Below are 26,635 nucleotides of genomic sequence, written 5' to 3'. Positions count from 1 at the left end.
AGCCTCCAAGTCCGGCTTACGCGAGATGCGGAGCAAAGTTTCAGAAAATGATCTATTAAGCCCGAATTTAACTCTCGGGCAGTTAGGTAAAATTCTATCACATTTGAATAGTTCTAAGCTAGCAATTTGTTACCCTTTATCCTTTAGCAGAACTGATGAACAGGTGGTTTACAGAAGATCACCCAGTATATTTAGCTTCTGAAATTTGAGCAACTCGAGATCTGATTGGCTGTTCCCGCCACATGATAAGTTAGGAGCTCAGACACCCGGTGGCTTTTGCCTGGGCCGTCTCAGGAGGGGAGAGCGGGGAGAGGATTTGCTGCTGGCCAAGGGCTGTTCACGTAGCTCGAAGGTAAGGCCCATTTATGTTTTCTTCTGGAATGTTCTAAGAGAATGTTCATGACTCCCCTTGAATTGTTTTCCAAAGTTTCGGGTACCTAGCTGGGAAAAACAGTGATGAGACGTAGCTCGGGAGACCCCGTTGGTCATCTCAGTCCTGCCCCCACCAGGGCTTGACCAAGTGGGCTGCCTAACGCCAATTTTCTTCTTCATTTTTGTCCGAAATATATTCCTACGAAGAAGGCTCTTTGGTCAGTGTTCCTATATTTATCCCACCCCACAGAGCTTCGTTTGCCTCAGAAGGACCAGCCGTTTCGCTAGCTTAACAAAACCAGCCACTCGGGGTATTGGTTTACAGTCAAGCATCTCTGGGAGAGGGACAGCTGCTCTCAGCCATCATCCGGCTTGTACGGGGCGGCCACACTCTGGCGTCAGGCCCAAGGGCCTTCAGCCTTTCCCCAGTTCCCGAATTAGAAATGTAGGCCAAAGACTGACAAGCTTACATGAATTTCAACCAATTCTTTAATCTTTTTTTTTCTTTCTTATTTTTCAGGCTTGAACAAGAGCTACAGAAAGGAAGATATATATGTATCTGAGGAAGCCAATGGTTTTCCGGAAGAAAATAACCCCATTGCCTTGAGGTTTCTATACTTTTATTTTAAAATTTGTGGACAGATTTACTCTACGTAATCTTCTATTAGATATACTTCATATAGCGCACTAGACCAAGGCAGAAAACTAAATTAGCCTGCCTGGAATTTGGGGGTTATGAGGCAAAATTCCAACTCCTGAAAGCCACACTCACCTTTCTCTTGCTAAAAGTTTTGCTTGAAAATATTTTCTGTCTAAATGTTGGGTCATTTAAATTCCATCTCTTGAGTCCACACTGCCTCACTTCCTTTTAAAACTTGAATTGAGTGAATCCTGTGTGGGTAGCATTCCTCAGCGTGTCACTGAAGGACTTAGGAGAAAACAAAAACAGAACAAACAAAAACAAAAAATGGAAGCTTTGATTTGTAGTCTATTTTAAATGTCCTTTAACCCACAAAAAATATGTAATAGGGTAGACTGGGTTGGTTTTAAAATTCTTTTATGGTGTTGTAAGAAAATACTAATATATTTTCGTTTGTATGGAATACGGAAAGTTTGTAGGTGCCACTACTTACTGCTCTGGAAAAATGGCAGACGAAGACGAGTATGAGGAGGTGATAGAGGTAAGAAGAAAGCTGCTCTCTGGCAGCAACACACATTACGCAGTGACAGCTGGAGCCACTGGGTGAATCAGTCGTTTGGAAAACAAACAAACAAACAAAAAAACCGCATCATCTCCCAAAAGTCACCATCATAGTGCAAGGAATTGTATTTAATGTTCAGTTTCACAGTAATTATGTGACCTAGAACTGAAAGGGAATATCAGCACTTTCCAGTTTTACTTTTTCTTAAGTGCTAAACAAACAAACAACCAAAAACAAAAAACCTCACAAACCACAACAAAACAAACAAAGCCAAGGTGTGGGTGCAGATAGGTTTTATTTTTGTCTTTAAAAACTGATGGCTTTCCCACCTGCCCGGTGCCTGCTCCCCAGCATCTGCACCCAGAGAGGGAATGAACTACTTCTCGTTCCTCTTTAACTAGCTGAATTGCCTGAGGGAAGAGGGTTACATGCTGGAACAGCTATCTATTAGCTGTGTGCTTGTGTGTATGTGTGTTCGTGCGCCTGCAATCTCACAAACACACGTGTGAGCCAATGACAGTCACAGCAACAGCTGGAGCCACTTTCTCCCCAACTTTGTCATATATCAGCAAATAAACAAGATTAGCTTTTGAATCTTGACCGAGAACTGAGACTACAGCAGTTATCTTGAAAATGTCCCCCCAAATCACTGGTGGCCACCTGGCAGTTTTGCAGAATTAACTGTGTCCCGCACACCAGAATCACCTTGTTGTAATCAAGGTGTTTTCCTTATCAGCATTTGCCTTTAGCTTTATCTTTTAGAACAGAAACCCAAAGGCTTGCATCTAATCCCTGTAAATACATGGCTGTGAAACTGGAAACACCTGGAAAGTTCCAATCCACAGTGCTCTACGCAGACGAAAATCTGTGCTTGCTTTCAATGACTGAGATTAACTAGAAGAGCTGTCCCGAGCAAAACTTCAGATAAAGGTGCCAACATTTACCCTTGCTGATCAATCTTTATTTAGGCAAAGAAAAAACTGTATTTCTATAAATAAGATTATCTTTATTACTGAAGCATATAAAAGCCAGAATGTATCTGACAAAGGCAGTGTTTACCTCTCTGGCTTTTATGCTGATGGCTACATCTTCTCGTGGATTCTACCATCACTCAGGAGTATTTTAGTGCAAGTTTCTAGAGGTCAGAACTGTCCCTATGAAACACACTATAAATTAAGTTACAGTTATGATTTCTTTCTCTCCTGTTTTGATAGTAAAAAGGAACATTTTCAAGCCTCCAGTTGAACCACCCTTAGCTTTTATTAAGTGTTCGTATAATTCTGGGCATTGTGCTTAGTGTTAGATTTGATCGAGTCAATGAGCCACAGAAATGGAGGGGGCTACTTTAGGCATCCCATCCTTGCCATTCTATACCCATTACTGCTTCTGTTCTGAGCAGCACATACTAAACTAATAGACTGCCTGTTGGGGAGTGTTGAACCTCCGTCTCTTTGGTTTCAGAAAAGATCACAAGAATGGGGTGGTGACAGATTCAAGAGAATTGGCTCAGAAAAACAATAATCAGCCTCAAATACATATCTCTTAGAGATCTTGGATACCTGAAATAAAATTTCCCTGGCACTGCCTATATGGAATAAAATGTAAGAAGAAGAAAGGAGGAATAATGTACTGTCTAATTAACAGCATAACTCTAAAAAACAAAAATGAGATTTGGCATTCAAGTTAACGCCAAGAACTGGGGTGATGTTGCTTTTTTTTTTTTTTTTTTTTTTTGTGAGTTTATTTCCAAGATCTATTTCCCAGTTGTGAGATCCCAGCAAAGGTGAAACCACATGGCTCACAGAGGCTGCTTTTCCTGGGATGCTAAGAAAATCTAAAATTGTTGGGAATCATTCTTTGTAGTTTAATATTTCTGCAGGCTGCTCAGGCTCTGTGTGACCAAGGGAATGGCTCCATTTGCCCTCAGTGTCAGACGATATTTCTTAAAGTGTCTAAATGGCCTTTGTCCTGTGCTGAAGTCACAGGGGTAAACAAATGTCCTGTGTCCTGGGAGCACGTGGCACCCACTACTATAGGTAAAGACACAAAAACTAAATTTTAAATGGAAAGTAAGTACAGGCGTAAGGGACATTAAGTAAGCATTATATAGTTATGAGCACAGTGTACAGATCAGATTATCTGGGGCAATGAGAGCTTTCTGAACCAAGGGCAGGAGGAAGTAAGGCGCTGAGGAGAATTTTTGCATCAGTGTACCCCTGCTCCCACCGATTCGCTGTGAAAGAACAGAAGCATAACATTCCATGTTCTTTCTTGACTGAGAAAAAAACTGAGACAAGTACTTCTTTTTTATCCCTCTCTTGTATGCGGGGACCCACCAGAGATGCTCCTGTGGTGTATCTGGGTGAGCGGGGTGAGGCTGGCAGAGGAGTCCACTCTCCTTAGGCACCAGAGACAAAATGTCAGCCAGTTCCTCTCTGTGGCTATTTATTACTCGTGATGTCAGAGAACAAAACTAGAGTGGGTTTCAGATCCAGGCTGCGGGCCAGTGGCAAACTGCAGCCTCACTTCCCTCCCTAAGTTCTCTGAGGCCTCTTCTCCTTCCCTTCCTTCCCATGACCTTCCCCAACTGAAGCTTAGCTCTCCCTCTTCCTTGCCCCAGCTAAGCTAGTGAAATCACCTAATGCCTTGGGTGGAGGCGGGCGAGTCCAGAATTGGATGCAGGGCATACAGTATTGAAAAAGAGGCCGCCATCGCTCCAGAAGAGCCTCTTAGTAATCTGGGGAAGATGGGAATAACTGAAGTGTGAATATTAACATTTGCTCGCAGTAGGTTCCGTTTTGTTTTATAATTAGTAACAGGGAGACCCATCATGGCTTCTCTTTGCACATATGTCATCCTCAAGATATTGTGTCCTTTTCTAAGCAGATTCTCTAAGATATTGTGGTGCTTAGTTTTTGTCTACCGAATAAAGTCACCTGGAAGAGGGAACCTCAGTTGGGGAATTGCCTCTATCAGATTGCTCGGTAGGCAAGTCTGTGGGGCATTTTCTTAATTAATACTTGATGTGAAAGGGCCCAGTCCACTGTGAGCATTGCTGCCCCTGGGCAGGTGGTCCTGACTTGTAAAGAAAGCAGATGGAGGAATCAGTGAGAGCAGTAAGCAGCGTTCCTCTACCTCTGCCTCTGTTTGATTTCCCATCCTGACTGTTTGATTTCCCATCCTGACTGCCCTCCATGATGGAGTGTCTTGGGACTTGTAAGTCAAACAAATCTTTTCCTCCCTAAGTTGCTTTTAGTCAAGGTGTTTATCATGGCAACAGAAAGCAAACTAGGACAGAAATTATAAGGGGGCAAATGTTTCCTGCCCCAGGAAGATAGCTTCCAGTGACTAAGAGGCACCTCAGACCCCCACCTTGCTGGACACTTTGCAACTTTTTGTTAGCTCGGGCATGTCTGCTTGAGCTTTCTTCAGGCTGCCCACATGAAAACGAGCCCCTGACCTCTTTCCTCCTTGCAGTTATTTCATTCCAGCTCAGCCAGGGAAGCCCCCTCACAGGTTCAGCGGAGGCAGGGGAGTGCTGAATGCTGGCTGCTCTACTGGTCTCATTGACAGTCCTGTGCTCTTTTTACAGTACTACACCGAGGAGACAGTTTACGAGGAGGTGCCGGGAATGGTAAGACTCTGCCCACACTTGCATGGACTGATTCTCCTTAGAGAAGAGCCTCTTTCCACGCTAAGACTCCTAGAGCCAGAATGATGGAGAAAGGGAATCTCTTTTAAGTTGCTCACTTACCTGCCTGGGCCCAGAAGCTGGTGGTAAAAGACCATGGATGGACTAATACACTGGTTTTTATGATCTGCTTATCCAAGATGGCAAGAAATGGTTCCCTATTTCTTGTGTCTGTGTGTGTGTGTGCTTTGTATAGAAGGTATGAATGAACGTCATGTCAGTGGCTGCACTGGACTTGTGATTGGCAGTTTTGTTGAGTTCTAACTTGTAGGGTAAGGTCTCTGAGACATTGTCCCTACAGACTTACTGATGTGCTACTTTAGTAATCCCAAGAAAAGGTGGTTTTTTTTTTTTGTTGTTGTTGTTGTTTTGTTTTTTTGTTTTTTTTTTTTTTTGGTAACAATTCCAAGGTGGAATCCCCCAACCCCATGCTTTACTTTCTGTATGGGGTTGCTTCTCTTTGAGCCTGACAGATACTGCTAAAAGCGTCAAACTGGGAAGCTTGCTCAAAAAGCCCTCGACTGGATAAAAACTAGCATTGAGGATTTCTGGTGGTCAGACATGCTTTGGTGATAACCGGCAGGGTGCAGCCAGTTAGCAGTGGGAGCTGTCAGATTTACAGTTGCCCTACCAGGCTTCTCTCTGTCACACTAACACTGGAGTTCTGTCTTTGGTACTGGAGATCTTTGCCTTGAAGGACATGATCTTACACACCGCCCTGAAGCCTCTGCTGCCTTCCCTTTCTCCCAGTGAACCATATAACCTTGAACTGCATTTGAACTTTGAGTCTTAGTTTTTCTATTATAGACCGATATAAGAAACAATGGCTTCCACCTACTGCGGAGCTAAGAGTGTCGGGAGGATAATTGCCCGTTATGCTGTCACCATTGTTCCGGTTCCCGGTATAAACGGCAACCTAGCTCACATCAACGAACTCAGTCAAGAGACTGATACTAATGATATTGATGTGATTAGTTTTTTTTAAAGTTTATTATTATTATTTTGTCTCATACTATACAGAATGACTAAATGCCTATGAGAAATGCAAGTGGTCTTTCTTAGTCACTTAAAAGTTAATTTCAAGAATTAATCTTTATTTTTAATAACCTTTCATTTACCAGTCTCCTTTGCTTCTTCTTGACCTAGATGACTTGGGAAAAAAAAAATTCTTTTTGTTCTATTTTGATGGTGCTGGTGGCTGAGCATAGGGCCTTGTACATGCTCTAACCAGGAAAGGGCTCTACCATTCAGCTACTGCCTCAGCCTTGCTTCAGAAGACATAATTAAGACTGTTTTATTTCTGGGTTTTTTTTAATGCTCCTTTGAAGTATTTGACTAGCTCTCTGAAAAGATAGCTTATAGATGATATCACAGTCCATATGCAGGCTGAAGGGTGTTGTATGTCTTCATGCAGATACACAAATGTAATATGCGTCTTCCTGCTTTGGCTGGTTTTGTGTAGGAAAAACGAACCCCAGAGTGGCTGAAATTAGAACAGTGTACTCCAAGGTCATGGTATGAATTTTTACTTCATGGCCACATGTTTCATTTTCAGACAATTACAGAAATCCATGAAACTACGACGACAAGGACATCTGACTATGGTCAATCAGAGACTTCCACCCCGGCGCTGGAACAGCCACAACCAGCAAAGCCGGTGGAACGGAAGAAGGTCATCCGAAAGAAGGTGGACTCATCCAAGTTCATGACCCCCTACATTGAACACAGTCAGAAAATGCAGGATCTTTTCAGCTCTGTAAGTATTAGGCGCCACTCCTATTCTGACTATATGATTGAGAAGTTATTGATCAATTTTGTTTCTCAATCTCTCAGGAAACACATGTTTTGTAGAAATGTGGGGGTTTTTTTTGTGTGAGACGCTGGAATTTTTGAGTAATTCATCCACATCATTGCAGCATCTTATTGTTACTGCCAGATACATAGGTGTCCAGTTATAAAACACTTGTTGTGCACCCTATCCAGAGCAATGACAACACAAACATGAATATTTTATTTTTTTAGTTATTTACTAGAAGTGTGTTCATAGAAGATGAGTTGCAGTTAAACGGTCAGTGTAGAAGAGCCTCTTAGAGTGGCCAACAGCATAAACCATCATGAAGTGATGATGAGTGAAGAAGAGCCTGTGATTCAGAAACCAAGATCAGCATGAACTCACTTGAGAGTGGTCATCAGAGCATTTGAGGGTAGCCCAGAACCATGGGTTTTCAGCACAGCGACACAGTGGGATCTCCTACAAGATTTAAAACTACTAGTGCTCAGGGCATTCTTTTTTAACTGGTCCGAGGCTCAGGCCGGCACAAAAGGAGTCTTCAAAGCTGCTCGGTTGTCCTCACAACCACCCCTAACTGCATTATGCGGGATCAAAACTGATGCCTAAAGCTTCCATATGTGATTGACCTCTAAAGATTTGGTTTTGGTTGTGTTGACTCCTAGAGATTATGAAGTAAATTTCTCATTTGGGTCCTTGAATGATCTAACATATAGGATTCTAAACAAGACTTTCTTGCCTCCTTCTCACTGCAGTGTTCAATAAAAACAAAATTATCTCGTTAGTTTATTGCCATATAATCTCATTAATTCAGGCATTATGAACCTAGAATTTCTGATATTCTGAGTGGAATGTTGGCAGTCCCCCACAGCTTGCCAGTGGTGGGTGTCTAAATCAGCAGTGTAATTTAAACTGTTGACTACTCAAGAATACTCTTTGAGGCCCTGATAGTTGTAGATGGTGCATATTATTACTAAAGCAAGGACCAACTGCATGGCTAGCAGAAATAATAAATTTGCATATCATTATGAAATATTCCATAATTCAAGCTTTCCATTAATTCAGCTGGCATCTCAGCTGTGTAACCACTGGAGTTCAGCTGCAGCTTCTGAAGTGAGCATTTTTTTGCATTGTATTAGCAATTAAATCTTTTCAGACTAGAGTAATTGAAATTCAGGCTTTTGTCTATGTGTGCAACCAAAAAAAAAAAAATCAAGAGAATTATTTTAGGGCCTATCCAAGACAATTGTCTATAACAGCTCTCCAGGATCCTATCGTGTTTAGGAGGAACAATTAACAAATCTATTTTCGTTTTTCTGAGATGGGTATGGGATAGAATGAAAGCTGTTACAGCTGATAATTGTTGTTACTTGGAGGATTTAAAGAAAAATCAGATGGGGTGTGTGTGTTGCCTGAACTTTCAGCTGCTGTCTGGTCACATTCCAGACTGATATCTAGTTTTCTTTTCAGAACAAATACAAAGAGAACTACGAGAAAGCAAAGGGACAGCCATATGCCATCACGAATGATACTCCAGAACTTCGCAGAATCAAGAAAGTACAGGATCAGCTCAGTGAGGTGGGCTTCATCCCGACAGTAAAGAAGGGAGGCCTTGTGAAAATATGCCAAGCTCTGGGATCCTGGGCCTCTGAGTGGAGGGGAAATAAGGAGTCAAATGACTCTGAGCTGGTCCAAACATTTAGAGATGGCATTAGCCATGACTCACGTTTGCTGCAAATGAACCCGGAGAGAGTCTTTGAAAAATTTGGCTTAGCAATCAAAAATGAGACTATCTTCCAACTGTATTACAACCCACAGTGATTCTCCAAATGAATCACCTGAGGATGAGAAGCGTCAGGCTGGGAATTCAGCCAGAAGAGCTCGATATGATCTACTACAAGTAGTAGATGCAGGTGCTCTTGTAGATCTTCCTAGCTAAACTGTGGGGTCTTTGCTTGGTGAGGCTGACCTACAGCCATGGGGTTCTAGCAGCCTTAGGTAGGCATCCATGCTTGTCATAGACTTCAGGCACGTGTTGTTTCTGCAGGTTAAGTATCGAATGGATGGCGATGTTGCTAAAACTATCTGTCATGTGGATGAAAAAGCAAAAGATATTGAACACGCCAAGAAAGTGTCGCAGCAAGTCAGCAAGGTAAAGCCGTGCTATGGGAGGCAGTGGGATATTCAACAGCATGTGTAGCACCCATCGCTGTGTCTTAAGGTGGAGTGACAGCCATGACCCTGCTCGTGGATAATGTGAAGGGAATGTTTCACGTGCAGCAGGAGGCTCCACAGAAGGCTGAATTGGCCTGCACATGACTGGGGAGGATCGAAGACTTCTTGACCTGCCTGAAGAGGGATTTGCTACTCTAATGCTGGGTGGTGGTTGGGGATGGGCGTGGGGATGGGGAGAGCGCAGCCTCAAAGACTACAGTCTTGATGGCTTGTTTATTTATTTATATTTTTTAACAAGATAAAAGGCAAGATTTCATTCCAAAGTTTAAACTTAGAAATAGATTTGTTAGTTGTTGGCATTGAAAACCAGAAATTTTCTTTCTTTTTTTTTTTTCTTCTTTTTTGTAGTATTTTTTGTTTTGTCTGTTTGTTGTTGTGGTTGTTTTTCAAAACAGGGTTTCTCTCTTGGCTGTCCTAGACTCACTTTGTAGACCAAGCTGGCCTCAAATACACAAGAGATCCGCCTGCCTCTGCCTCCCCAACTACTGGGATTACAGGCATGTGCCACCACGCCCTGCTTTTGTAGTCTTCTTTTTTTCCTTAATTATTAATTATTTTTCTCTCATACATTACATCTCGACTGCAGTTTCCTCCCCTCCCACTCTTCCCATTCCCCATTCTCCAGCTCTTACTTCTCCATTTCCCTTCAAAAAGAGAGCAGGCCATCTTGTTTATTTTTAAAGGAATTTAGAAGGCGAAATTTTCATGAGAAATTTCCAAATTCAAATGCAGGCAGCTAATTAGGGAGCTCTAGAATGTTATATAAGTCGAAATAAAACTGAATTCATTGGCTCATCACAGCCTTTCAAAGAAATTGATTGAGAATCAGAATCATACAGCAATTTTCAAATTTAGATTTTTACTGTTGTTATTTAGCAAAAGCTTACTCGTGCTGAGGATGTATGGTAGGATGTTGGCATGCTCAGTACTCTTGGTAACCCATCAGTCACCTTTGTGAGAGGCCACCGTTATTGTTCTGTCTGCTCCTCAAATCCTCCTGCCTGGGGTGAGACAGCAAGCCACATCCCTTCTGTTTTCTCTCTAGGTTTTATACAAGCAGAACTGGGAAGACACCAAGGATAAGTACCTGCTTCCCCCTGATGCCCCTGAACTTGTTCAAGCCATTAAGAACACAGCCATGTTCAGTAAGGTGAGGTCTACCTCTTTCTAGTGTCCCATGGTACAGTTAGAGCTGTATCTGCTGAACTCTCGACAACTCAGAACACAAGTTGCTTGGTGTTTTTGTGACTAACCTCAGGACTTGTACAAAGCTAGGACTTGACAAGGAGGACCCTCAGATCCAGCTGGGGAGCACTGTTGGGCATTGTGGCTGAAAGTTCCTGGAAAATCTGAGCAACCTGTGGGTAGAAAAAAACGTGGAAAGAATTCAGACACCAGAGAACAAAGCAGTATTTAAAAAAAAAAAGTCAGTTATGCTTTGGATATCCCTGGCTGTCACTTGAATTAGAAGTTTGTTGTATGACAGAAATTGGGGAACATACTTACCTGTTCCTTAGGCAGGAGGCAGGTAAAGTCATAGACAGGAGACAACGTCTAAAAATGAGATTTTTTTTTTAGAAGTAGGACAAGCTACTAACAAAAATAACATGGATTGGATGGAAAGGGGGGAGGTTGTCTGTGAATTTTACTGACCCAGGTTCTCACCTTGCCCCTTGGTGCCTCATGTCATGGATGGAGTTCAGTTTATGTATTTGATGTGAGTATAGCTGTTTTCTCACTGCTTTTTGTTCTTTTCTTATTTAGAAACTGTACACTGAAGACTGGGAAGCTGACAAAGGGTTGTTTTACCCCTATAATGACAGTCCGGAGCTGAGGAGGGTCGCCCAGGCCCAGAAAGCACTTAGTGATGTAAGTGTATACACGGCACCCCACCTGGATGTGGGGGCGGGAAAGCCTGGGCCATGTCCTTGGGTCCTTAAAAAATATCCACACCAATGGACTACATCCAGAACCAAAATTCATTGTATAAGCTAAAATTTATATTTTATATTTAGGCACAATTTAGACCAATCCCTTCCTTTAGGTGAGGAACCTAAGTTAACACCAGTAGTGACAGAGTCTAGACTTAAATGCCAAGACTAATGTCCTTCCCACCAAACCATGTATCATTTTCCCACTTGGCTCTGTTAAAGTTGTTTTGTGGTGATGGAGTAGGCTTTTTTTTTTTTTTTTTTTTTAAACAGCCATCGGAAGCACATCCTTCCCTTTGAAAATTTACTAAGCAAATGCCATCACTCAGTGTTGTTTAGCTTTGCCTCACCATCCAAGTCAAGTTTGAATGGGATGTTTTTCTCTTCTACTTGGGCACTCTTGAAACCTGCTTGCACGGTGATCCCATGGAGAGAGCCTGGTGGTGACTTACGTAGAGGCTATTTCAGAGTTAGTTTAAAAAAAAATCATCAAGCCACTTGTCAGTATTTTCATGTCTTCTGTCTTGAAAACAGTCTTTTAGAGGAAGTTTAGAAGACCATAAACTCTTCATCACTGGAACCAACCACAGCAAAGAGCCTCGTGCCCTTGTTTGAGGTTTTGTTTGTTTGTGGTTCTTCCTTCCCCCTTGGATTTGCTGGAAGCCTTATTGAAATCCCAAAGGTCAAGCCTTGCGGAGAGCATCATGTTATGAAATGGCCTGTTCAGTTGTCCTCTAGAAGAACTCAATGTAAATTTAACAAACCGGTTGAGCCTTGTATGAGATTTACTTCAGTGGATGCTAGGGTCTCAGCTGAATCAACATCCCCATCTTATGATGTCTTTAACTTTGAGGTATAATGATTATTGCCTTTCTTTGCTATCACCTGCAAATGTAATGGATTTGTTTTCAAGCCCACCTTTGATTAAAAGTCAGCTCATAATAAACTCATCATTCCATAGAGGAGGTTAGGAAAAAAATCCTAATGGGATTCTGAAGTCTTCTAATACACTGTACTAACTTTAGAATGTATGTATCTCCTGCTTCTCTTTTAAGATAAACATTTTGGTTTTGTCTCTCATGAATTTCACAACTTTGTGATGAGGCCATATTCTGTATGAAGAACTATACCCAAAGATATCTGTTTTTAATTTCAAATGAGTGACTGTACTAAGTATGTAGTAAGAAAAAGTAAAGGAACAAATAGTCAGGAGCAGGTAGGTAGCAGAACAACAAGTTACAACATCCAGCAGAAATGACTGAAGAAACCTTCCAAAACATTTATGCCAGAGTTACAGGCTGAATGTCTTCTCTGGGGCTGCTGGCTTCCCATTCCCACTTCAGGCATTTTATACCATGGGATAAATAACAGCAACATTGATTGGAAATGGGTTACTTTCTGTCTATTCTCAAGGAAGCTATTTGATGTTCTATCTTCTTGTGACAGTGTCAGGGACCAGCCTGTTACTGGACAAAGAGTTTCAGAGAACACAAGATAAATGCTCTTGAGTCTGAGATGATCCTTGTTCACAGTACAGGTCCTTATCAAGTAATAAATAGCTATTTATTAAAATTTTATTATACATAAATTTTTAGTGGGATAGGAAAGCTTTCATCTTTTTCCTTGAAAATATATGACCATACTGGCAGGATGAAAAAATTATATATGAAACAAAAAACCAAAGCAAAACAAAAATCCCAGAAGTATTTCTCATTGATATGAGAAAGGACACATACATGAAATGGTGGAAAGCTGGGCGATGATGAAGAAACACATTTCAGGTACAGGAACAACACAAACAAAAAGAAAGGATGACATGAGTCTGGGGTGTCAGAGATCAAGGAAAGTGGGTGCCTCTTTCACAAGGTTCTTCTTGCTAGAGTGGGACCTTAAGGATCAAACTATGGTAAAGTTTGGACAAGAAGTCATCATGAGGTGCAAATGAGGAAAACAGCGATGAAAGTAGAATCTAAAGAAACTCGTGATAGTCAGTATGGTGAATTGGACCAAGGGAAAAGTAGAAATTGTGAGTATTCACAGAAGTCTAATTTGGCAGTGTAGGTGGAGCAAAGAGAAAGAAAGGAATCCTGTGATAGTAAATTTTAAGTGTTAGTGGCATTGGATATTGGAGATGAAGGGAAGAGTGGAGTCATAGGGAAGTTTATTACCACATAAGGCATATGCCTAACCATATGTATTGTGAAGAAAGAAACATACTTGAATTAATAGGGAAAACATTTGGATCAAGGCATTCTCTGGTTAAAGTAGAGACTGAGGATGTGAAATGCTCATAGATGTGAGATCAGGATTAGAACTTAATGTTTAAAAGTATCAGAATAAACATGATAGCTGAAGACAAATGTACGAGGGAGGCAGAAGAGTGAATCGTCAAGGACAGAGTCCTGGAGGTGCTCAACTGCAGGAGGATACCTAGAAAGGAGCCGTCACAAGAGGAGGGAACAGAGAGCTGATCTGGGAAATCTGGGAATACCATGTCATGTAGGCACAGGGAGTTGTCTAAGAAGACACTCTCTGAACACCTCCCTTTTCCCATCACACAAGGATTAAGAATGGTCTCCATACCACTTAAAGTTGGCCGTGAACACAAGAATGAACACAAGAAAGGACTTAAAATGAACTGGAAATCTCCACTCTGACTCTGCAAGGCTTGGCAGTTAGGGAGGGAATGGCTTTTATTTTTACTGCTGGCCAAGAATGAGCCAAGAATCACATTACTAGTGCGGCTATTAATACTATTGTTAGCAACATGAGCTTTTACAGTCACTAGCTCGGAGCAAGCTGTTGTCCATATAACATACCACTGTGTGGGCACGTAGCCCTCAAGAGTCACTCATGTTCTCACTCTACCTCACTTCTGTGTCTCTCTAAATACAAAACAGTTTGCAAAGACTAAGAATGTCTTTAAGCTGATCTGGAGTACAGAACTCTAACTAGGCAGAACTCTGAGCATGGTTCCTGACCAACAGGGACTTGGTGATCTGATTCCTCAGAAACTTTTTGATGGGTTGTCATACTTAATAAGCATTTCTCATGTTTGCTACTTTCTCCCTAAGGCCTTTGCTGCCATGGAAAATTCCACTTGCCCTTTACCTAAAATAAAATTTTTATGTCCTTAAACTAAGCAGGGGAATGTATATACATTATCTGCTTTTTAAAAAAGAAGTTTTTAATATCCAACTTAATTTGACGATATGCATAAATGCTGCTGTTACAGGTAGTAAGTTGAGATAATTAAGAGATATTTATTCTTTGTTAAGTATAAAATGATTGGATCTTGTGATGAGCCAGTTGTTTTGTTGTTGTTATTTTTAACTATAAATAAGAATGTCTTGTATTGAAGATGGGTGATAGAAGAGTCGGGAAGAGGACATTTTAGTCCAGACTTCTGCTGGAGTGAGTCACTGAGCACTCTCACTAGTAAGATTGAGGAAGGCAGGAAGAAAGGAGAGAAGGGATGAAGGGTTCTGTGATTCACATATACTAGACTTAAAGAAAAAAAAAAAAGACAACAGAAGCTTTTATAGGCTGGAAGGAAGGAGGGAATAAAGAGGGACAGAGTGAAGCTGTGGGACGTAGCAGGACAACTGACGGAGCTACCTATAGAAGGCAAGGGAGGGAATGGCAGAGGTCAGGGGGCCAATGAGGGCTGCTTAGAGCCAGAGCAGAATGGCAGAGAAAATGGTCAGTATAAAGCCCCCCCCACACACAAAAGATAAAATTGGAATGGCATAGAGTCGACAGAGAATGTATGGAAGTGTTGGAGTTGAGACCTGCTTCAGGGAGTTTGGATTCTCATGGGATGGTCAAATTTCACCGAATAAACAGTAGCAGTCGGACATCGTAAAGTCATAGAGTGTTGGGCACAGAGACCCCGGCAAGTCAGAGTGTACAGAATAGAAATCTGGGTAGATGGCCTATAGAGTTCAAGCTAGGTGCTTTGGCTTGAAGACTTACTCCCATATGCCTTGTTCACATGTCCTTAACCCTGTTTGCAATGTTATACCATCCCATCGCTGTGTGTACTGCTCCTCTGGACCACCCAGCATCCCAGGTAAAGGAATGGAATATGTAATTAAGTTGGTCCAGAAGTGGGGTTTGTTAAGTGGGTATGAAGAAAAGACAAGATTGAGAGCGGAGGATGGTAGTGAAAGGAAAACTTGCCAAGTATGTCATGAAGACAAATACAAAGAAACAGGTCTAGCACCAAGACTCCTTGAGAAGAGAGAAGACTCTAAGCAGGAATGGCAGTCCTGAGAGGCCGGGCATGCAAACCAGAGGACAGTCATGGCCAGATGGAGCACAGCAATTAAATGCCAAGAGGGAAAACACTGGCATTGTAAAAAAATGCTGGCAAATGAAAAGAATGTGAAAATTAGAGTGTTTTTTTTCAAATACTTATGGACATTCTTGTGTATTATTTTTGGCAGATTTCCTACAAAAAAGGACTCACTGAACAGCAAACTCAATTCACATCCCTCCCTGATCCTCCTGATATAGAATTTGCCAAAAAAGTAACCAATCAAGTGAGCAAGGTAAGTACATAGAGGTGAACCCTGTCTCTCTTGGAAACCTACTTAGTTTTGTTTTTTGTTTGCTTGCTTGTTTGTTTCATCGGGAGAGAAACTGATAGTCAACTTGAAGAAATACGAACACTAGGGGTATTTTTGCATATGCTTCACCATCACTCCCCGTCGGAAAAAAAACCAAACAAACCAGCACATGTGCCAACAGCATAAATGATGTCAGTGGTCAGCCATCTTGATGACTCAGTGATTTTTAAATGTCACAGTCACCTCTTGATTAGGCAGCTTATGGCGTAGTGCCACTTGACATTTTCCTTTTAATTTCTGAGACAGATACTTAGGTCACTGACTAACTAAATGAACCCCTCTGTGGCAGCTGTGGCCTAACTTGGGGAGAGACCCCGTGCAGTGTTATACCCTCACACCCTCAGTCAGAGGTGGACAGATGAGACTGTGTGATAAACTCTCAGACATGGCTCAGTGGACAATGGTAGGGCTCACACTTTGGAGCTGGAACAAGCTGCTGCTTTTGCCTATATTTAGCCAAATAAAGTAGCTCAGAAGGTGCAGCTGTGGCAAGGAATTCAGGGAGACAAGTGTTTTGCTGGCATATGGCTGATCTAGGCCCTATTGTACCACGGTGTGGTCAGGCTACTCTCTCTGTGACCCAGCTACTTTTATGTGTCTTTCTTTTTCTCTGAAAGTTGAGACTCCATTTCATCTTCTGCTTCACTTTTGACTGCAGAGTTCTTATTTTTTTTGTTTGTTTGTTTTTGGTAGATGTGGACTCTTTAATAGAGGAGAAGAAGGAAAAGTTAGAAATGAGGCGATCTCTTCTGCAGCATTTTTAGCTTCTTATTTTGCAGAATACTTCATGTAAAACCCAGGGGCTGTGTTAAGTATAGTAAAATTAATGAGAATACTAGCAACCTACTATTTCCCCCCAGGGCTGAGCAGAAATTAATTGGAGGACTTTGGATAATGGAATGGCTGCTGGGTATGTCTGTAGTATTAACAACAACAACAACAACAAAAAGCTAGAACAGAAAGCTAGTATAAATTTGGGAGAAGTTATTTTTTAAGCAGTCAAGTAAAAATAATTTATTTTTCATTTTTATATAAAGAATATTTCAGTTAATATAGAATTCTTTTTTATCTAATTTGAGCATGCAAGTGGACATTTGAAAGTGATTTTTAAGTACCATTTCCAAACTTTTCTGTAGTCATTCTCCCCAGCAATTTAATTCAAGTTCTGCTTTTAAGTATAGCTGCCCTTAGCCACACCTGGCAATTGAGCACTTAAAATGTGACTAGAAAAAAATTGTAATATTAGTGAATTTGGACTCCTGCCATAAAATAGCATATGAAGAGTGTCTTAAGCAGCAAGCTTTCACTTCTCAAAGTCCTAGAAAATTGAAAGTCAAAATGAAATGCCATCATGTTAGGAGCTAAGGATTCCATATGTGAATTGGAAGAAGGCAGAGACATGTGCCTAACACTGAGAATCTTACACATGAGAAATATGTACTGGATCTTAAATGTTTACCATGAAGTAAAAATGACTGTATTCATTTAACTCATCATTTTTACACTGATTGTATGCTAGAGTGGCAATGTTTTAGATCTGTTGAGTCAAGTAAAATATATTAAAGTTAATTTCCCACCTGTTTCTTTGCATCTTAAGAAATATGGCTCCTGGAATACCTCTGACATTAACTCTGTTGGACTGAGCACTCTGGTTGGATAGGATGACAGAGTATTGGATACTTGGAAAGACTTGCCAGCATAGGTTTGGCCCTGCAGAATAATATGAGCTGAGGGAGAGTGACTGTAGATGAAGGAGTGACATAGTTTATCCTAGTGTCACCCAGATCCCAAGTTCTTAGTATCTATCGTGCATCAAAAAATACCAGTCTGTCTAGTAAAAAATCTTGTGCATGGTCCATCCAGCAACTGGGCATCCAGCCACAGAGGCCAGGGCTGCCCCAGGTGACTTCTTTTTGATACTCTCCTCTGCTTCTCACATCCACTGACAAAAGCTACTTGGATCCACATTTCAGCATCATCATATCCTCTTTTCCTCCAAAATAGTTAAAAATATCTTCTTCATCATCTCACTTTCAGACATTTAAACTCTTGACATTCCTGGTCGGACTGTGTCTTCATGTCTGTTGTTTATCTTATAGCTTCCTGTTGAGCTGGTAGTAATCACATATTGACAGTGTTCTACTGGCATTGCATTATCTTTATCAGCCTCCTTACTGTCCTTTTCAGCCTATATTCTCTTGCCTTTGTCTTTCTATAACCATGAGCTTTATGCCAGCACCTTTCCAGGCTCAACTGTGCTTTGTGGCTGTAACTTCGGTGGACCAGGAGAGCTGTTCCTATAACAGATATTCCAGGGGAGGGAACAAGCTCACCATGACCAGCTAGAAGTGGACTCGGCACAAATGTTGGGAAGTCCCTTTGGTTTCTCTGTGCCTGCCTCTCTGCTTCCCTCTAGTAATTTCCAGTGGAATCTAGAATGCTTTTTTAAAAAGTGCATCACGTAGTGACACATTGTTAGATAACGCAGAGCCCTCATCTTCTGAAATATTCTCTTGCATCAAACTAGGGAGAATTCTGTAGATCTCACCGTAAGGTATTTGACTGAGTCACAAAAGCAACTCTGGACCAACTGTGACTTAAAAAGAAAAAAAACGTCAGGTTGCCATACATGCTCTGGAAGACAACTTGACTGTGAAGGCAACTAACAGGTGGCTCAGCGATTAGCTGCTTGGAAAAGAAGAGATATGGTTAACCCATTTCATTTTCTTTCCATCTGATTACCACATAAAAACTACAGGTGCCAATTTGGAAAGTGGAAAATGAAGCCATGAGTTTAAGCAAGAGTGCAGGGCGCCTAATTTGTAGCTCAGTACCCCTAGCTGACTGGTGGTGAGGAGGGACTATGGTTCAGTAGGAACCACTGTGCCTGCTGGCATGTGGTCACCTCCCTCTACAAAGTCTATCCAGAGCTTGGACCTGACAGAATTTGCTTTTCTCTATTAAATGGAAGTTCCAGGAAAAGTTAAAGCAGATCTTTCTTCTAGGCTGTCATTGATCAACTTCAGGTACAGCAGGATGGGAAGGAAATATAAAGAGAAAATTTCAGGGTTAGACAGAAAGTTAGGTGTGGGGCTTTGGGTATGGGGGAGACTTCCTACACGGACACTGTCTGCCTTTTCCTCCACTCTTCTATTCAGAGGCCTGTCCCTTTGAACTCCTTCCTACCTGCCCATACAGGGGAATGAGGGTATATTTTACCGCAGTTAGGAACTACAGCCACCTCTTCTCCCATGCAGTGGGACCCCTTACCAACATAAAGGGACTTGGGAGTAGGCTGTGAGTGATCAGTCCCCAGCCAGACCCATTACAAAAGTTAACAGAATTCAGGTCCCCAGCCAGACCACTACAAGAGGTAATAGCAAGCTGATGTAGCAGGTTTTTTTTAAACTCCTGTCCTGTCCCAGAATAACAACTCAATAGACTCAAATTATACAAGTACCTAGGCCATACAGCTAGTCTCTTCCCTGACTAACTCACAATTTAAAATATCCCATTTATACTATTCTCAGTATACCTCACATCTTGCTGGTTGAATCTTCCTGCACCTAGCTCTATCCCAGAATCCTTTCTGCCTCCTGGATGTTCCGCCCCTATTTCCTGCCTAATCTATAGGCCATCAGACTCTTATTACTGACAGGTGCTACGTCCAAACAAGATATACACAAGATACATACACTATATACACAAGATATCCCTTCTGCAGCAGGCTTTTATTCCTGGAGGGTCAGAAGAGAGGAAGGACTTTGAAGATGAGGCTCTGGGTAGTTTTGTACTCTGCTCTTTATCTTGTTTAACTATCTTCCTAAAAGAACCACGTATCTATTTTTGTCGTGGAAATTACAGCCCTACTCAGTTCTCAGCAAAGTGATAGAACCAGCAGCCATTTCTCTGTAACAGCTCAAGGCTTGGCTAGTGAGAGTATCTGCTGTAACAATTCGATGTTACGAAGAGTTTTGTTTATCAGCTTTGTGATGCCTCCGGTCTGATCCCTTTGCCTGAAGTCCTGGGCTTCCTGGGTTTTTTCTGCGCAGAGGCCCAAAGCCCCAGAGAGATGTAGATGTTGTAAAATTGAAAGATGAGATGAGGGTACACCAAGAATTTCTGGAGTGGTCTTTTGTTTTTTGCTTTTTATTTTTGAATATTTTTCTTGTTTTCTTTATTTAGTTTGGTTTTGGTTTTTTTTTAAGACAGAGTCTTACTATGAAACCCAGGCTGGTTTTGAATTTATAGTTCCCTTGTTTCAGACTTCCAAAGTGGCTTTTTTATTTTTATTTTTTATTTTTATTTTTTGTAATAGCTATCAAATCAAACTTTGGAAGCTTTAGTGTTTATGGGTACTTTATTCATTTATCAGATTCTTAAGAGGCCTGTTTCCAAAAAGATTAGAAGTGCTTCTACAGGCAGCCTTGGAAAGTCACCAAATCATTTAATTCCCTTCAGTTTTGTATTGGGGACTTATTTCGACATAGGAGGTGTCTTCAGTTAGGGTTTCTATTGCTGTGAAGGAACACCGTGAGCATGGGGACTCTTAATAAGGAAAACATTTAATTGGAGCTGGTTTACAGCTTCAGAGATTTAGTCCATTATCATCATGGTGGGAAGCATGGTAGCATGAAGGCAGACACGGTGCTGGAGAAGGAGCTGATGGTTCTGCATCTGGATCAGCAGGCAGAAGGAAGAAAGAGTGTGACCCGGCCTGGTTTTAGCATCTGAAACCTCTAAGCCCACCCTCAGTGACACTCTTTCTCTGTGCCAATAGACCTAGCTCCTAATAGTGCCACTCCCTACGAGCCTATGGGGGCTTTTTTCATTCAAACCACCACAGGAGGGTAGCTAAATTAGTGGTCTAATTCAGATTTTATTTGTTGAGGTGTAGGGTCTATCCATGTAGCCCAGGCTGGCTTGATCTCAACATCCTGCTGCATCTGCCTCCCTGGTATACAAGACAGATCTGAGTCTCTGCAGAATTCAGTTTCTCTGTCTCACTGTCTGCCCCCTCTCTGTCTCTCTTGTCTAACATACAATGTTTCCAGTTTCCTTATGATAATAGTTATCATTATTATATTACACCATGCATTTGTTTAGTGCCACAGATAATACAGAGTATCTTTAGTATATGGTCTTGCTTCATCTTTCTAGCATTGTTCTGTATAAAATACAGTAGCCCTTGGGATTGAGAGACTGGAGTGTTGACACACTAAGTCAAAACTTTGATGATGAAAGTATCAGCCATGGCCACTAAAGACCCATAGATCTAAAACGGACAGCAAGTAAACTGCTTGCTAATAATTAGCATATTAATCATTGCAAAAACAGGAAATAGGGCATAGGGAGACAGCTGTACTTCTTTTTACTCTGATACATTGGTTCTGTACATCAGAGCTTGTGTTAATGGTGTAACAGAGAATGGCTCTCTATTTCCATGAAGGGTCCGGTGGAGGTATAGATGCCCACAAGCCACCTGTGAGTCGGTGATTATATCTTTAGCATACTATATGAGCCAAGGAGGAGAACCGCTCTAACCCTGCTCTAGCTTTGCCTTATGAGGCCAGATCTGAAGTTGGCTAGGCTAATTCTGTTCCAAGAACCCATGGGCCAAGATAATTCACAACAACCTATTTTGGGTCAGTTGTGAAGGAACTTCTACACACCACAGTTTGGATTAGATTCTGAGTCCTCCAAGCCAACAAGGAGAGATGGTCTTTTTCTCTCTGTCTATCTATCTATCTACTCCCCTTAAGTCAACTTTCTTGCTGGTTAAGCTGACTATACTGTAAGATTACTTGAAGATATTTATTAAGAACCTAATGTAAGCCTTGTGAAAATATTTAATAGCATACTGTTACTCAGTTCCTATTTATCAACTCCTGAATTTTGCTTTTGCTTCATTTCTCTTCTTTACTCCCCCCAGCAAAAATACAAAGAAGACTATGAAAAGAAAGTCAAAGGAAAATGGAGTGAGACACCCTGCTTTGAAATTGCAACAGCCAGAATGAATGCTGATAATCTCAGCACAGTAAGTAGGGAACCAGGGCCAGATGTCCTGGGAGGGGACCCCTTTCTTTGACAACTTCCAACTGCTTGCAGTGTCTCAAGGAGTTCTAGAATGCTAGATATTACTTTGACCAAATTCCATGATTTTTACCTCAATTTTCATAGGAACAACCTGGTGAGACCCTTTTGCTAATTGCCAAGTACAGCTAGCATGAGTCAATGAGGCTCTTCTTAGTTTATTCTTTGCCTGATGAACAAAATTGTACATTTATAACATTGACTGACTTAATTTCACTGGAAATAGCAATCTAATTTTTTCATTCATCTGCTCTGGCTTTCCAGAGCTCTTTCTCAGGGGGCTAGAAAGGCTATGCCTTTCCAATTGTTCTTCCAGCCTGTTTAATTGTCCATGTCTCTGTCAAGCTGCTAATAATTTTGGCAGTGCCACCACATTCTCCGATTGCAACCTGACTAAACCAAGGGGGAGGGACCAGGTAGACTTGAGGGCCTCTGCCCAGTGCACTCTGTCCTGGTGGTCAATCTCCACAGCTGTTCTAAGCATCTTCATTTTCTTACAGAGAAAGTATCAGGAAGACTTTGAGAACTTGAAAGACCAGATCTACTTCATGCAGACTGAAACACCCGAGTATAAAATGAATAAGCAGGCTGGAGTTGCAGCTAGCAAGGTATGCGTTAAGCAATCTTCCCATTGATCTTTGTGTCTGTCATGGGGTGCACCTCTCATAACCCTTGATCTCATATATATATATATATATATATATAATGAAAAAGATGGTGGGGTAGATTCTTAGAGAAATTACTGAAGTAGAGACCAGTACATAGTAGAATGCCTAAAAACAGTTTTAAAATATTCTAGAATGGCAATGGGAACCATAACAGCACCAAATAGCCACTTTTATTATTTCATGGAATGAAGGGCCTTTTGCTGGCCCTTCCTGAAGGTGATCATCTCAGCTAGCAATACCTCCACCAGAAAAGAGAAAATGGAGCCTTATATGAAGCCACGTGCTTCACACTCAATACTGTCGCTGCTCTTGTGTTCTTGCTAACTGGTAAAAACCCTAGTCACAAATAAGATCAAAAGTTCCTGGGTTTCTTCACATGACCTGTAGAGTGATTTTGATAAAGGGGTTATTCCTTGACATTTTTAAGTGGTGTGGTTTTTACAAAAAAGCATAAATGTTATGGCCAAGTAAGTTTGATCAATGCCTTTCCCAGAGCCCTGGTTCTGCCAGGAGAGAGAAAGCAGGAAGACTCCATGACTTAGAAAGTGTAAGGCAATGGTGTTTTGGCTCAGGATGCCAGAAGGACAAGGGATGAGAAATATTTAGGAAGTAGAGCACACTCAGTTTACTGAAGGACAGGATGTGAAATGTGAGAAAAAGCTCTCAGTCTAAGTAGCTATTGGATGGGCTTTCCCTTCATGGTGACAGGGGAGGTGACAGAACAGAGAAGTGCTTGGAAGATGCTGAAACAGTAGTTTATCTTCAAACATGTTAGATTTCCAGGTGCTTTTTAGATTTGCAGGAGAGAATTCCGAGTTGGTTGGTTGATTGTATGAGGTTGGAGTTTTAAAGAACGTTGGGAATTTTATGTAAAATTTGGGTACATAAGTATATGGAAGGTAATGTTGTGAGACTGGACAGAACAAAGAAAGTAGGAGGGGAAGGACAGTGCCACAGATGAACTCTGATATGGTCCCAGCTGAGGTCAGGGCATAGCTGAGAGGTAGCAGGGTTGTGTTCAAAAAGTGAACATTTGTACCACGTGCTTGTACACGGGTTTGCTAATGCATCAGCACTAGCAGCCCAAAGAGCAATTTGATTGCGTTCGCTTGAAGAGGGCTCATGACTGAATAATAAGGAAGAAACTGCTGGTGGTCAGAGTATGTTACGCTCTTTCCATAATAATCCCAAAAGAAAAGAGTGTGGGTGGTAGCTGGCGGGAAAGAAGGTGGTACGTTTTAAGATAGGGTACAAAATTCCATGCTGCCATGCTGATGGGGACATCCAAGAGAGGAAACACCGGACCAACCGACACTGAAAGCTGCCGGATCGATGTCCTCGGAGGGGAGAGCTGGTTTGTGAGAGGAGGCGTGGCTTTGTCAAAAGCCCTAACAGTTCTCCCAGAAAACAGTTGCAGGTGGGATGGGAAGGTTTGAGACTGTCCTTTCTGCTCAGTTCTGTTTTGCAAGGGAGTTTGTAATTCCACAAGGAGGAAAGGCTGTGTAAGTCTCCCGTGCCTACAGAGCCTATAGAGTGGACCCTGTGGTAGTCTGGGTAGGCAGTAGGGTTGGTACATCTGGCTTCCATTTGTACATCACCTGCCATCACCCCCTCAGCTGACTGGCTTTGTTTTGTAAGGCTTGTGAAGGCAGTGAATTATCTAGGTTATACTACCCAATAAATACACTATCCAAATAAAAATCTTAGACTAGTGTGGTCAGAACCAGGGTCAGTTTGCTGCTCTGCTCACTCTGGGAATGTTCCCAATTGGAGGGTTTGTTGTTTTTTTCCAATTTCCCCAGCCCCCAACTTACCACTTCTGCCATGGTTGAACTTTAAAGTACAAGGTGGGAAGGGAAAGGAAATTTGAGATTGCCACCATCTTCCCGCATGGCTCCTTCTTGTCCTGCCTGTATATTAAATATGTGATTGCTCAATATATGGTTATAGGAAAGGCATAAAAGTGAAGTTGATGACACTCCTAGCTTCTTGTCTTTAGGATGTATAGGCAGAAAGGCAGCTGGGAATTAAATGCTGAGTGACAGCTCTGCAGGAGCAAACATCTGGAACACTGTGTGATGTCACTATTTGTGTTTCTTCCTTTGCCCCAATATTTATGTGTCTTTCTCCTTTATAGGACAGAGACCATATGTTCTTTTTTTGTGTCTTTCCCAGAGCCAGGCACATAATCAACTCCCTCTGATTTTTTTTTTTGAATGAATAAATGAATGAAAAGAAAAAGCTTCCTGGAAATACATGCAGTTTCTGCACTGCTGCTATGAGCTTCTGTGGGTATTGTGGTTATAAAATGTCATGCTGCCATTTTTTTCTAAAGAGGAAATTGTTTTGTGGAACTGTGTCATAATCGCTAGGATGGAGACGAGGACGAAAATAACCAGCTGAGTTACCTTACTATTTTATTTCATCCTACAGGTAAAATACAAAGAAGACTATGAAAAGAATAAAGGAAAAGCAGACTATAATGTACTTCCTGCTTCAGAGAACCCACTTCTGAGGCAGCTGAAGGCAGCAGGAAACGTCCTCAGTGATGTAAGTCAACTGTCTTCACGAATGTTTTTTAAACCTTAAGGTCGCGAGTGACGGAGTCTGCCTCCTTGTGTGACACCTGTCTGCCTGTAGAGCTTTGCTAATGTTCTAAGGTTATGGAGGAGGAGTCAGAGCAGAGATGACTAGCCGTAGAAGGCTAAGTGTCTCTGACATAGCATGCCCCATGTCTGCATCCGGTAGAGTGGGTTCAGAGGGCAGGGATCCTGCAGACACTGAACTCAAAGATCCTCCTGTCTGCTTCTTAAGAGCCTGAGTAAGCTCTTGGACTCAACATAGAAAAATAAGCCAGAATCTAATATTAGAAGACTAAAGATCCAAGATCAGTTTACCAACTTAACTAAACCATACACACACACACACACACACACACACACACTAAACACATATACAACAAACATACACAGGCGAAATGTGCAATCATTTGAGGTGTTGTTGTTGTTGGTTTTATGGACAGAATATATGAAGCTTTCCCCAAGATTCAAAGATTTTACATAGTTCTCACCATTTCTCTCCTCCTGAACTAAGTCAGCATGGTAAGGAATGTGTGCACGTGGCTGGGGAATGGGAGCACAAGAAATAGGGTCTCCATCTGTCTACCCAAACCACTCTGCTGTGACCTCAACACAAAATGCATCTGCTTTCCAAATGAAGGGCTTGCTTATCAAACAAACCTGCTCAGAGTCCAGTCTTATTTCGTTGCTAGCAACAGAAATGTGAATGTATTACAAAAGAATAGGATCACTGAAATTTTGAAACTGCAACATGAAAAAGTGGTGACAGTCTGCTTTCTCTGCCAGGCACTTGAAACCAATAACTGATTGATTTATGTATGTATGTGTGTGTTTTTTAAGGCTACATAAAATTCTAGCAGTGAAGGAGAATTAGAGATGACCCATGCTTCAAATTCTCATCTGGGTCTTATTTTATTAAGGCTCATTGTGTATTTCTTTTTTCCAATGATCCTTTTTTGTGAATGTTTATTTGAAAAGCAGCGAGGCTAAATAGACTGCTGTTACCATGGCCTCTGTGTGACTGGGGCATAGTCAGTGAGAGGATTCATGTGCTGAGAGAACAAGAGCAGCTCAGAGACACAGTCCGGCCACCAGGCCACCAAGGCTCAGCCAGAGGGTAGCATGCTGGATTCTGAAGTCTTTGAAAATGTAAAAATTCTGGCTTTACAATCATTGCTAATAATACCACGGCGCCCTGTGTTTGATTGTCAGTTTCTAAGATCGTTGACAAGTGGTGTCCTTCCTTCTTCTTTTGTTTGCTATTGGAAAATATGAGTGTTGTAATCAGCGTGGGAGTGACAGGGTCTATTTTAACTGTTTCTCCCCTACTCTGGCAGAAACTCTACAAGGAGAACTACGAAAAGACAAAAGCAAAGAGCATAAATTACTGCGACACCCCCAAGTTTCAGCTTGACACAGTACTGCAGAACTTCAGCAGTGACGT

At 41.7% G+C, this 26,635-nt stretch overlaps 1 protein-coding gene across 2 annotated transcripts in view; it reads left to right on the top strand.

Moving 5' to 3' along the window:
- The first annotated feature begins 1,488 nt into the window (after positions 1-1,488).
- Neb (nebulin) overlaps positions 1,489-26,635 on the top strand; it is a 192,595-nt gene continuing 167,448 nt past the window's right edge. For both annotated transcript variants that reach the window (XM_060390154.1, XM_060390153.1), the window contains exons 1-12: positions 1,489-1,553; positions 5,167-5,208; positions 6,821-7,021; positions 8,525-8,632; positions 9,102-9,206; positions 10,335-10,439; positions 11,054-11,158; positions 15,669-15,773; positions 21,784-21,888; positions 22,445-22,552; positions 25,046-25,162; positions 26,529-26,633. In XM_060390154.1, the coding sequence (XP_060246137.1) occupies positions 1,518-1,553; positions 5,167-5,208; positions 6,821-7,021; positions 8,525-8,632; positions 9,102-9,206; positions 10,335-10,439; positions 11,054-11,158; positions 15,669-15,773; positions 21,784-21,888; positions 22,445-22,552; positions 25,046-25,162; positions 26,529-26,633 (1,242 nt within the window). In that variant the 5' untranslated portion in view covers positions 1,489-1,517. The remainder of the gene's footprint in view (positions 1,554-5,166; positions 5,209-6,820; positions 7,022-8,524; positions 8,633-9,101; positions 9,207-10,334; positions 10,440-11,053; positions 11,159-15,668; positions 15,774-21,783; positions 21,889-22,444; positions 22,553-25,045; positions 25,163-26,528; positions 26,634-26,635) is intronic.

This window comes from Meriones unguiculatus, chromosome 8, assembly GCF_030254825.1.
Source record: "Meriones unguiculatus strain TT.TT164.6M chromosome 8, Bangor_MerUng_6.1, whole genome shotgun sequence".
In the NCBI taxonomy this organism is placed as follows: Eukaryota; Metazoa; Chordata; class Mammalia; order Rodentia; family Muridae; genus Meriones; species Meriones unguiculatus.
Note: the sequence above shows the minus strand (reverse complement) of the source record. Positions and strands in the feature narration are given on the sequence as shown.